Source organism: Oryctolagus cuniculus, chromosome 21, assembly GCF_964237555.1.
Source record: "Oryctolagus cuniculus chromosome 21, mOryCun1.1, whole genome shotgun sequence".
NCBI classification, from domain to species: Eukaryota; Metazoa; Chordata; class Mammalia; order Lagomorpha; family Leporidae; genus Oryctolagus; species Oryctolagus cuniculus.
The window spans coordinates 5,657,445-5,670,727 of NC_091452.1; the positions used below are offsets into that span (position 1 = coordinate 5,657,445).

Sequence of the window (13,283 nt, forward strand, 5' to 3'; positions counted from 1 at the left end):
CCCCACCGTGGGCACCAGGCCGCTGACCCACGCACGGGGGCCTCGGGTGCAGCAGCTTTTTGGGATCACTCTTCCCTTCGAGCAGAGTCGCCCCTGCGGAGCCAGGGACACCAAACCCCAGGGCAGGTGACCATCTCCCTGGCCACTCTGAAGCATCGCGACCCCGGGCTTGTTCTTTTTTTTTTTTTTTTTTTTTTTTTGACAGGCAGAGTGGACAGTGAGAGAGAGAGAGACAGAGAGAAAGGTCTTCCTTTGCTGTTGGTTCACCCTCCAATGGCTGCCACGCTGCAGCCGGCGCACCGCGCTGATCCGATGGCAGGAGCCAGGTGCTTCTCCTGGTTTCCCATGCGGGTGCACGGCCCAAGGACTTGGGCCATCCTCCACTGCACTCCCCAGGCCACAGCAGAGAGCTGGCCTGGAAGAGGGGCAACCGGGACAGAATCCGGCGCCCCGACTGGGACTAGAACCCGGGGTGCCGGCGCCGCAAGGTGGAGGATTAGCCTAGTGAGCCGCAGCACCGACCCCGGACTTGTTCTAAAGCAGCCACTCAGATACTAGGGACGTGGGATTTGATTGTCAAATGTTCCTTGCAAGCAGTGGGCAAACAGTCGTGGCAGTGTGGCCGTTTGCATCCTGTGACACGCGGACTGAGCCAGCAGCAAGATGAGCATAGACACAAAGTGGACTTGGGACAAATTCACCCTCCTAAGAAGTCACAGCCCAGGGCGGGACCTGGTGGCATGGCCAGCAGCCCCCCACCCCCAATGGCGCCCACTCACCTGGTCTGTGCCTGGCACAGCGTGTTGACGACCACGGACTTGCCGCCTCCTGTGGGCCCCACCACCATCGTCGTGTGGCGGGTGAGCATGGTCTCAAACAGCTGCACCACTTTGTCCACCTGGGAGACAGCGACAGCTGTGTCGTCACACGTCCTTAAACACACTGCTCACCACGACAGAACCCCCACACCACACAGCTCGCCCATTCAAAACACGCAGCTGGGTGGCGTCTCACACAGTCGCAGAGCTGCGAAACCACCCCCACCACCAGTTCTAGAACATTTTCAATTCCCTCCCCCCCCGAGCACCCTGTACCCACTCCTGCTCCCCCGCCCCACCCCAGCACCCTCTCTTCTCTCTCTCTCTGGATTTGCCCATCCTGGACTTTTCCCATTAATGAAGCCATGTGACATGTGTCCTGTGCGTGGCTTCTGTCACTCAGCATCGTGTCTGCAAGTTCCCTCCGTGCCATAGCGCAGGTGTCAAGATGTCACGCGCTTTTCTGGCCAGATCACATGCATGCTCCATCGCGTGGCTGGACCACATCTGTTCATCTGTTTGGCGGCTCAGAGACTGCGCTGTTTCCACTTTTTAAGAACAAATACGAGAGGCTGGCACTGTGGCGCAGTGGGTTAATGCCCTGGCCTGAAGCGCCGGCATCCCACGTGGGTGGGCGCTGGTTTAAGACCCGGCTGCTCCACTTCCCATCCAGCTCTCTGCTATGGCCTGGGAAAGCAGTGGAAGATGGCCCAAGTGCTTGGGCCCCTGCACCCACGTGGGAGACCTGGAAGAATAAGATTCACATAAAATTTTGTATTTTGTATTTTCGCGGCCTTGGCTGAGAACGTGGCCCGCGGCCCAGATGTTCTTCCGTGCTCAATACACAGGCAGTGAACCAGATGAAGTACCCACAGTTTTAAACTCATTCGAAAATTGAGATTTTTCACATAAAATGTCATGATTTTCTGTGACGTATATGCCACATTTATAAAAACAAAATACAAAATTTTATGTGAATCTTATCAGCGCAGCTCTGGCCATTGCAGCCAATTGGGGAGTGAACCATCGGATGGAAGATCTTTCTCTCTCTCTCTCTCTGCCTCTCCTCTAACTAACTCTGACTTCCAAATAAATAAATAAATCTTAAAAAACAAGTATGAAAGGCCTCTTCTTTTTATCAATTTTAGTTATTTGAAGGGCAGAGATCTGGCATCGGCTGGCTCACTTCCAAACGCCCATGTCTTGGGCTGGGCCAGGCCAGCTCTGGGTCACTTGCGTGGGTGACAGGGACACAAGTACTTGAGCCCTCAGCGCTGCCTCCCAGGGTGCGCATCAGCAGGAAGCTGGAATTGGAAGCAGAGGTAGGACTTGAACCCAGGACCCCCAGCATGGGCTGTAACTGCTCCCCCAGTGCCCATGCCGTGTTTCTGTTTTCTGGTAACGTTGCTGGGAAAAGCTGTTAGCAGAGTTCTGAGTAGAAAAACCCCTCATGTCCTGGGCAGACCCGAGAACGGAACCTCCGGCCCACACGGCCACGCCGTGTCCAACCTGCTGAGGACCCGCAGGCTGGCTCCCACAGCGGCTTTGTCACTCCACGCCCCCGCCTCAAGGGACGAGTTCCTGGCTGGACAATGTGCTCACCTGCACGGGCGGGACCGTGTAGCCCGAGGCTCACCTGCACAGGTGGGACAGTGTAGCCCGCAGCTCACCTGCACAGGCGGGAGAGTAGCCCGCGGCTCACCTGCACAGGCGGGAGAGTAGCCCGCGGCTCACCTGCACGGGTGGGAGGGTAGCCCGCGGCTCACCTGCACAGGCAGGATGACGTAGCCCTTGTCCTCCAGCACCTGCTCCACGGCGTCGTTGAAGTCGGGGTAGCGGACCCGGGGGCAGTCGAGCCCCGGGAACAGATCGGAGATCAGGCCCAGGAAGAGGGGGACGTCCTCAAATACAAACTTGGGCAGGTTCATGTCCCGCAGGGCCCGCATCAGAACCACGTCCTGGACGAGACCAAGCGGCGTGGCCAAGGTGTGGGCAGAGGCCGTGGGTGTGGGGCCGCCACCCCTCCCATTCTCACACCGCGGCCTCGGCTGAGAACGTGGCCCGCGGCCCAGATGTTCTTCCATGCTCAATACGCAGGCGGTGCACCAGATGAAGTACACACAGTTTTAAACTCATTCGAAAATTGAGATTTTTCACATAAAATGTCATGATTTTCTGTGAAGTATATACCACATTTATAAAAACAAAATACAAAATTTTATGTGAATCTTATTCTAAGTGTTGATGGGCCATTTTTCAAATGTCTGAAATTTTACATGAAAAAGAAAATCTAAAATGAAATAGGTAAAAGTGAAACATCAAAATTAAATTATATGCAAAAATAAAACAGAAAGCCCTCAAGCGTGGTCACAAAGCAGACACACGCCCTGCTGCCCACACGGCAGGTGGACCCAAACCCCTGCCTTGGGTAAGTCCATCTGCCACGTAAGAAACGTGGCCGGTCCTTCTGCCACTTAAGAAACATGGCCAGTCCTTTCACCTGCGTGGCAGAGGGAATATCAAACCCCACACGTGTGGCTCATGGATGCCATCTGCCTGCACCCTTCTGCCCCTGACCCTGAGACCACGGGTGGAACGTAGCGGCGGAGGCATCAACACCTTCCGCCTGGAATGAGGACACTGAACCTGACCCTGAGGCAGGAAGTCTCCAAGGGGGAGAACCACAGGAAGAGCAGACGACCAGAGGCGCAGCAGCTGCACCCCCGCACGCCGGCTGAGCCCCGCGCCGAGCCGCCCGCCTCCCCCAGCCCGGCGGGGGCCCTACCTCCTTCAGCTCTGAGGAGCCCCTCTTCAGCTCCCCGGCCATCACCAGCACCGACTTGAGGGCCCGGAGTCCGAAGTCGTAATGGTGCTGCTTGGACAGCTGCTCCCGCGCCAGCTTGTACAGGACGGTCATCTTCTTGGCCAGCGTCTTTGCCACAGGAAGTGGGGGGGGGGGCGTGAGATGACGCCAGGCAGCAAGCATCTTCACGCAGGAGCGAGACCGCACACTGGCGTCCCCATGCGGCCATCAGGGCAGCAGACTGGGGCCGTTCTCCCCAACACCTGCCTTCCCAAGGCGCCCCGGCTCTCCCCAGGAGCCAGGGGAAACCTAACGGCCTCAGTTCAGAGAGTAGGGCCCTCGAGCAGCAGGCTCTGACCGAAGCCCACCGACGAACCTGCCTGCCCCCGTGTTTGGGGACAGCTCGAGGGTCAAGGAATCAAAGCCCCCAGGACCCCCACCCCACTCCTGCTGGCATAGAAACAAAAAAGGGGAGCTCTCATTCCAGACGCAAGGTCCTGGCGCCAACAGGCAGCAAGAGCTCCGCAAAGCAGCCACGCGCGGCAGGGGACGCCCTCATGGCCCCTTATGTCAGCAGCACTTTCCAGAACCTTCTGGAAAGAGCTACGTGCGTGCACTTCGTAGGTATTTTTGATGATCATAAACTGCATATATATATATATATATATATATGCCACATATAAGGGATTTTCAAAAAGCTCGTGGAAAATAATGTGTTATTAAAAAACCATGTACTGAATTCATTTTTTTTTTTTTTGGCACCAAACTACTCCATTTGCTTCACTCCCTCTCCCGTGGCCACCCCGATGCCCCCGTGTCCCTGGGGACACACAGGAAGCCCGCCCCGAAGGGCTGCCTGCTGCAGCGTGGACGCAGTGCAGGCATGGGCACGGAAGGCGTGACTGAGGGGTACGGAGGCTGTGTGAGTGCCGGGGACACGGCAGCAGGGCGACTGTGGTGACGCGGACGCCCGCCCACACACATGGTGACAGAGAGAGGAAGGTGAAACCTGGAGAAGCCGCTGAGCTGACGGCAGGACACAGGGCTCTGTGTCCTGGCTGGGACAACGGACCGTGGCCACTGCCAGTGTTCAGAACGGTCACAGTCCAGGCACCTCACCAGAAAACCAAGCACGGCTTTCAGTTTGTGTTTCTTGGCACCAGAATGCTCCTTTTCACTTCGTCCCTCCCCGAGCTTTCTGCAGTCCCTGCACCACCCGCCACGCAGCCACCAGGAGATCTGTTGCCATGAGCCACCTCCTGCCAGGCTTTTCCGACACTAAAGTCGTCATTGCTTTCACAGAGAGAGGGCAGGAGGGCACACGGGGCCCAGGAAGCCAGCAGCGCGGGCGGCCCCACCTTGGCCATGAGGAAGCCCTCGGAGAACAGCATGATCTCGCAGATCTGCTGCAGGTCCGGCACGATCACCACCACAGGCCGGAACAGGGCCTTCACCGACTCGGGCAGCTCTGTGCGGCCCGCGTAGCCGGGGTTCATGGTGATGAAGATGCCCATGCGGGAGTCCAGGGAGATCTCCTGCCCCTCGAACTGCAATGTGGGGGCGGCGGGAGGAAGAGAGTGGAGGGAGAAGGAGAGGCGTCACCAAGCTGCCCAGCCCAGGGCATGGGCGGCCAGGTGCCCGGGGTGAGGTGGGTGTGGCCATGGGGCTCCCCTAACCTGGGGCCCCAGCTCTGGGGGGGCCCAAACTCTGGGGAAAGCCCACGGCCAATGCGGGGGCCTGGCCCCGACCACCGCAGTGTCCGGCCTGCGCACGGCTGCCGGCCCCGCCATCTCACCTGGAAGGTGGTCAGCTGGTGGATCAGGGCGTTCCGGATCGTCTGGATCTGCGACGAGATGACGGAGAGCACGGACGCGTCGATCCGGTTGAACTCGTCGAAGCAGCCCCAGGCCCCACACTGCGCGAGGCCCGAGAAGATCTTCCCGACCGCCTGGGGCGAGAGAAGCGGCCACGTTCACCCCCGAAACGCCCGGCGCGCCTCTTCTACGCTGAAGCCACCCACGAGGGTCGGCGCGGCACAGAGGCGGCCGCCCCCCGGGCTGATCTTCCCTGCAGGACGCCCGAGCGCCACGCCACATGACACACGCTCACATTTTTGCACAAAATGCAGATTTCCAGTTACTCTCGTAATACTAGCAAGTCGTGTGCACTGCGCCACGTGGCGCCAGGGAACCAACGCTGAGCTCAGCTCTTCTCCGGGGCCACAGCCCCCCCCCCCACTCCCTAGCGCCCTGCTCAGCTGCTTTACTCCATCTGCCCGAGCCTGGCTCCACCTGCGGCTGCCAAAGCAGCCACGTGTGCATTCTGAGGCTGCGGCAGCGAAGAGCTCCCTACTACGCGCTCCCAGCCGCCAACACGCCGCACACGGAGGACCACGGGCCCCGCTCCTCTCCGCCCAGCGGCCTGGGCGCAGAAGCAACAGCAAGGCCTTACTTTGTAATCCATGCCCTCGCCGCAGTTGGTCACGACGCAGAGTAAGCCCAGGGCTTTGGCGAGGTCCTTGGTGGTCTCGGTTTTGCCGGTACCTGCCGGCCCAGCCGGGGCCCCTCCCAGATACATGGACAGTGCCTGTCATGGGCCAAACGCAAGCATCCGGTCTCTGAGTCACGGCAGGGAAGGTACAGTGTCCAAGTTCACCACTCTGACAGCACACGTGGGACTAGGTAGGCAGAGATGAGTGACAGGCGGATGGATGACGGACACAGAGCGAGCGAGCGCTCACTGGGGATCTCAGGGGCCCACTGCGGGTTCAGCGCTGCTGCAGGCTGGCTGTGACGGCAGAGCTCACATCTGAACGGGTGACCGGCGTGGAGAAGGCGGTCCTCCCCCGTGTGGGCGGGGCCTCCAGCCCACTGAGGCCTGGACGGAACACACAGGTGGAGCAGGTGGAACAAGCCCCCGGGACTCCTGAGGCAGGAAGTCACCGTCTCCAGCCCCTAGGCCCTGGCTGGAGTGCACATCACTGCTGCTGAAGCCACACCACTGGGCTTCTCAGCTCTCCCTCCAGCTTGCAGGTGGAGGGGGCGGGGCCCGGCAGCCTCTACAGCTGTGTGAGCCAGCAACCTAGTAACAAATCTGCACATGCACACACACACGTGTGTACACACATATAAACACACATGCACATATGTACACATACACACATCCATACACACAACACATGCACATATAAACACACGCACATATGTGTACATACACACATACACATCCATACACATACAACACACATGTACACATATAAACACAATGCACACATGTACACATACACACAACACATGTACACACATATAAACACATGCACATATGTATACATACACACATACACTTCCATACACATACACACAACACACATGTACACACATATAAACACAATGCACATGTGTGCACGCATACACACATGCATGCACACATGTGTACACACATATAAACACATATGCACATGTGTACACATACATCCATACACATACACACAACACACTTGTACACACATATAAACACAATGCACATATGTATACATACACACATCCATATACATGCACGCATAACACACATAAACACATACATATATACACATATACCAACACATCCACCTACACACAGAACACATGTGTACACACACATAAACACACATGCACATACACACATCCATATACATACACACATAACACGTGTACATTTAAACACTCATCACATATGTACACATACACACACATGCATATGGATACACACATACACAAATACACATCCATATACGTACACACAATATGTGTACACACATAAACACACATACACATGTATACATACACACATGCATTCATATGCATATACACATGCATATATACACGTATAATGCACATGTACACATACACATAAACACATATACATACACAGAATACATACAGACATAGATACACACGAATACACGCATGTACATACACATGTAACATGTATGTACATGCAACACATGCATATATACGCATAACATGCACATGTACACACATGCATGCACATACACACAATACACACATCCATATGCCTACACACATAACACAAGCATACATGTGCATATGCAGACACGAACATACACACATGTATATACACATACATGCACACACATGTGTGTATACACATAAACACACCTACACACTTGTGTGTGCATACACCTATGCATACATGCACACATGTGCTTACATACACATACACACATACATTTGTACACATGCACACACATACACGTATGCACACATACACACATATGCACCTATACACAGACACACACACGAAGGTCTTCCAAAAGGTCAAGGGAAATGTGTATTATGAAAAAAACTATGCATTGATTTCAAAAAATTTTTTGCACCAAAATAAATGTACCCTGTTAAAGAAATTATATTTTTAATTAATTGTTTGAGAGTCAAAGAGATTCAGAGGCAGAGAGAGGGCGCTCCCATGCTTTGGTCCACTTCCCAGATGCCCAGGGGAGTGGACGATGGCCAGGCCTGGGCCAGGCTGAAGCTGGGAGCCTGGAGCTCCACCAGGCCTCCATGCCTGCATTACCAGGAAGCCAGGGTCGGCAGCCAGAGCTGGCACCAGACCCAGGCGCCCGGGTGCGGGACGCGGGCACCTGAACAGCCAGGCCAGAGCCCCAGGCCACACTCAGCTTTTCGTCCATTTGCCCGTGGACTTTCTGGAGCTGCCCGTGGGTCTGTATTGGTGCTGTCTCGGCGGGGAGGGGCCCAAGCATACTTTTTTTTTTTTTTTTCAAAACCAAAGAGCAGTGGGTGGTGCGGGCTCCATGGACGCCCCCTCCTGGGCTCCTGGACCCACAGAGGTGATGAGACAGCTGGGGGGGACACATGATGGGTGGGGGTCACAGCTCAGGGGCTGGTGGACAGCACTGCTTGGACAGGGCCGAGTTTGCCCTCCGTCCCGAGGGAGAGCCCATCTCTGCCTTGGAAGGCTGCACCGCCCCCCTCCCACAGTCCTGAGACCCCCCCCCCCCCGACTCCACAGGGACCAGAGCCCAGGGACCAAGCTGCACACAGGTGACACTCACTACCGGTGACCACCGGGTGGCGTCCTGGGCCCTCACCTGCGTGAGCGTCAGGTAGATGCGGTCGGTGAGGGGCGTGATGACCAGGCGCCCGTTCAGGCCCATGTACTCGTAGCCGTAGCCGAAGGTGCCGGTGCACTGGCGGATGCTCAGCTCGTCCGGCTCGCGGTCCCAGTAAAACCGCAGCTGACTCTCCCACTCGAACTCCCGCGCCTCCATAATGCTGGGCAGGGAGAGACCAGGAAGAGGAGGAGGAGGAGCGGGCGGTGGGGTGGGGTCGGGGGCAGAGCGGAGGCAGCCGCGGCGCGCCCAGGGCCCCACCTGCTCCGTATGAACGAGTCCACGATGTCCCTGGCGTGCACGTCGATGATGAGCACCGTGTTGTACTTCTTGCGGTCATTCTTGCTCAGGGGCGTGGTGATGCGGGTCACCAGCTGGTCGATCTGCTGGTGCATCTTCCTGCCGTAGTTCTTCATGGCCTGCTTCTCCCCGTCCTGCACCTTGCGGAACACGTCCTCCACCTCCCAGGTCCACCACACCTGGCTGGCCACCAGCACCACCATGCCCTGGTACAGGAGCATCCAGTCCACCCTGCGGGGGAAGCAGAGCTGTGAGGGACGCGTGCCGGCCCGGGGACAACTGCCAACGTCGGTGCCGGCAGGGATCTCTCTTCAGTCTGTGTAGGGCAGGGAAAGGAAAGCCTTCAGCTGGGGGCCAGCACTCTGGTGTAGTAGGCTAAGCAGCCGCCTGCAGCGCCAGCATCCCATGTGGGCGCCGGTTCAAGTCCCGGCTGCTCCACTTCCAATCCAGCTCTCTGCCATGGCCTGGGAAAGCAGTGGAGGATGGCTCAAGTGCTTGGACCCCTGCACCCATGTGGGAGACCCAGAAGAAGCTCCTGGTCCCTGGCTTCGGATCAGCACAGCTCCGGCCATTATAGCCGTTTGGGGATGAACCAGCAGATGGAAGATCTCTCTCTCTAACTCTGCCTTTCAAATAAATAAGTGAATCTTTAAAAGAAGAAGAAGAAAGCCAGCCTTTACTTGAGCAAAGGCCAGCGAGATGCCCCTGACCACCCAGCACAGCTCCAGGCCAGCGATGATACCTCTCCTGAAAAAACAAACAAACAAAGATGCCGCAGGGCCACGGCTGCTGAGAGGCACGAGGCGACTGCAACCTCTCTTCACAAGTCTCCGAAATGACCCTGTGTCACAGGAGTAGTCACAGGTGCACAGCAGCAAGCAGAAAGACATCCCAAAGGAGCCGAATCGCCTCTGCGCGTGGCCGGGCTCGGCCGGGCTCCCAGCAGCTGAGCTGCACCTGCCGCCCCGTCCCACCCGCTAAGTCGCAGGAGAGCATGGCGGGGCGGGGCGGGGCGGGGCGGGGCGGGGCGAGGCGCTGGCGGCTGGTCCTCCAGCTCCTCGACTCCCTCTGCACCTGCTCTCCTCACTCCAGCGATTCCCATGGGCAGGCCTCCAGTCAACGGACCTGGGCGTAGTGCAGGTGGGGGACAGAACTGTGTCCCAGGTGGGGGACGGAGGTGAAGCCCAGATGGGGGACAGAGATGGGGCCCAGGTGGGGGGAAAGAGGGGGCCCAGGTTGGGGGACAGAGGCAGAGCCCAGGCTGGGGGACAGAGATGGGGCCCAGGTGGGGAGAAAGAGGGGGGTCAGGTGGGGGGACAGAAGTGGGGTCCAGGTGGGGGACAGAGATGGAGACCAGGTGGGGGGACAGAGGCAGAGCCCAGGTGGGGGGACAGAAGGGGGATCCAGGTGGGGGACAGAGATGGGGCCCAGGTGGGGGACAGAGATGGGGCCCAGGTGGGGGACAGAAGGGGGATCCAGGTGGGGGACAGAGATGGGATCCAGGTGGGGGGACAGAGGCAGAGCCCAGGTAGGGGGACAGAAGGGGGATCCAGGTGGGGGACAGAGGCAGAGCTCAGGTGGAGGGGGACAGAAGGGGGATCCAGGTAGGGGACAGAGATGGGGCCCAGGTGGGGGGGGGACAGAAGTGGGATCCAGGTGGGGGGACAGAAAGGGGATCCAGGTGGGGGACAGAGATGGGGCCGATGGGGCCCAGGTCGGGGGACGGAGGCAGAGCCCAGGTTGGGGGGGCAGAAGTGGGATCCAGGTGGGGGGACAGAAAGGGGATCCAGGTGGGGGACAGAGATGGGGCCGATGGGGCCCAGGTCGGGGGACGGAGGCAGAGCCCAGGTTGGGGGGGCAGAAGTGGGATCCAGGTGGGGGACAGAGATGGGGACCAGGTGGGGGGACGGAGGCAGGGCCCAGGTGGGGGGACAGAAGTGGGATCCAGGTGGGGGGACAGAGGCAGGGCCCAGGTGGGGGGACAGAAGTGGGATCCAGGTGGGGGACAGAGACGGGGCACAGGAGGGGGGACGGAGGTGGGGCCCGGTGTTTGGAGCACAGAACTTCACAGTCTACCCTAACCTCACCTTAGTGAATTCTATTCACATGGCTTCCTGTGCTTTGCCCACCACTAACCCCACAGTGCCATCCCTGAACACCAGCGGATGCTGTCTGCGACCATGGCGGTGGGAACAGCTGGAGGTTGGGTGTAACTGGCACCTGTTGGGTCCCCTAACACCTGGGACAGTCCCCTGTCACCAAGATAGAAGCATCCGCATCGGACAGCAACGGTGCTGGGGCTGAGAACCCCGCCCCCTTGTGTGTCACTGGTCCCCACGGCTCAGAGCCACCTCTAGCACCACAGAGAGCCCAAGGCAGGCGGCCAGGCCAGAGAACACACGTGGCAGTTTCCGCCTTCCGTGGACGTGGTCAAAGGGTGGAGCATGGCAGGGCAGGCCCCACCTGTCTCAGTGCCGCCTGTTGTTGAATTTTGCAAGTCTGCAGAGTGGAGAAACCAGCTCCACTTCCGATCCAGCTCCCAGCTAGCGCACCTGGGAAAGTGACAGAAGATCTCCACGTGGGAGACCAGGACGAAGCTCCCGGCTCCTTCCTGGCTTCCGCCTGGCCCAGCCACGGCCATGGTGGCCATTTGGGGAGCGAACCAGCGGATGAAAAACCTTTCTCTCCCCGCCTGGCTCTGTAACTCTGCCTTTTAAATAAACAAACAAGCCTTAAAAAATAAACACCACCCCCCCCAGCAGGTTCCTGGGCCCCAGCCCAGAGCTGGATGTGCATGTGGGGGAGGCCCCGGGGGCCCTGGAGCGCACTCCGAGAAGCCCTGAGTGCTGGGGTAATGCCAGCTGCCTGCCAGCCCACGTGCCGCATTCCAACAGCGGGCCTGGCTGGGGCGTCGGCTGGGGCCTCACCTGCTTCTGTCCTCGCAGTAGCGAAAGATGGCCTCTTTGGTGATGCGCCTGTTGGACCTCCTCATCTCGGTCAGCACGGCAGTCATCCAGTCCTCCACGCGGCCCTCGGCCCGCACGATCTTCCCAAACTCCATCACTTCCCCTTCGGCCGAGATCATGGCGCTCACCAGCTTCTCGCCGCCGTCCCCGTCGCTGAACCGCAGCATGGCTATGTTGTCGTACATCTGCAACAGCAGCCGGGCGGGTGGGCGGTGTGGGCACGCAGGGGCCGGGCCAGCACTCCTTCCCCACACGGGGGCTCCAGGGCACAGACCCCCGGTAGATTCACGAGGAGAGGAGAAGCCTGCACGGCCTGTACCCGCTGGACACAGAGCAGGCGGGCGGGGCAGGGTCAGAGACCTGGGGGTGGGACTTGCAGCCCCCCCCGGCCCCCCACCGCCCCCCACCAGCGCAGGCCAGGAGCACTGGATGCAACCCCGTGGGGCAGACGCAGGGACTCCTGCCAGCACAGGAAGGGGCCTGCAGACCCACATCGTGACTCTGCTGCTCGGATCAGAAAGAGACGAGAGGGGCGGGCCCAGGGGCACAGCAGAGCACTGCCTACAGGGATGGCATCCCATGTGGGCGCCCGCACAAGTCCCGGCTGCTCCACTTCTGATCCAGCTCCCTGCTGACGCGCCTGGGAGAGCAGCGGCAGATGGACAAGTGCTTGGGCCCATGCACCCCCACGGGAGACCCAGATGGAGCTCCTGGCTCCTGGCTTTGCCCTGCCCTGGCGACTGCAGGCATACGAGGGAGTGAACCAGCAAATGGGAGATTCCTCTCATGCATTCTCTCTCTCTGCCTTTCAAATACATAAAAATAAATGTAAAATTTTAAAAGAATGGAAGCCTCCCCTTCGAAAAAGGGAAACATGCGTGCTTCTGGAAGGAACCCAGCATCCCCGAGAGGGGAGGTGTGGACAGAGCTTGGTCCCCACGCTGGGCTTACGTGGCCCTGAGGAATTCCTGGACGACCCTGGTCTCGGCTGGGGGAGATCTGGCCCCGCGGGGACTCTTCCGTTTGTCCTCACCGAGGAGGAGATGGCCTGAGGCAGGTACGGGCCGGGAGCACGGCCAACAGCCCCCAGTGCACGGGACGCGCCGGCCGGCTCGCCCAGCCTGGCGCCAGCAGTGCCACGGCCCAGGGGCCAGCTGCAGAGCCCACGGGGGCGTCACCCGCTCCCTGCCCGAGGGCAGGTCTGCTCTGATGTCTCCGCCCCTGTTCTGTGGGCTCAGGCAACCGTTTAAAAGTGATTTGAAAACACA

At 58.9% G+C, this 13,283-nt stretch overlaps 1 protein-coding gene across 2 annotated transcripts in view; it reads right to left on the bottom strand.

Moving 5' to 3' along the window:
• Positions 1-13,283, bottom strand: part of DNAH10 (dynein axonemal heavy chain 10) — a 130,539-nt gene that overhangs the window by 64,244 nt on the left and 53,012 nt on the right. For both annotated transcript variants that reach the window (XM_070066094.1, XM_070066093.1), the window contains exons 30-38: positions 11,977-12,200; positions 9,011-9,280; positions 8,729-8,912; positions 6,073-6,207; positions 5,417-5,569; positions 4,980-5,168; positions 3,604-3,750; positions 2,585-2,776; positions 780-898 (exon numbers count right to left, since the gene is read on the bottom strand). In XM_070066094.1, the coding sequence (XP_069922195.1) occupies positions 780-898; positions 2,585-2,776; positions 3,604-3,750; positions 4,980-5,168; positions 5,417-5,569; positions 6,073-6,207; positions 8,729-8,912; positions 9,011-9,280; positions 11,977-12,200 (1,613 nt within the window). The remainder of the gene's footprint in view (positions 1-779; positions 899-2,584; positions 2,777-3,603; positions 3,751-4,979; positions 5,169-5,416; positions 5,570-6,072; positions 6,208-8,728; positions 8,913-9,010; positions 9,281-11,976; positions 12,201-13,283) is intronic.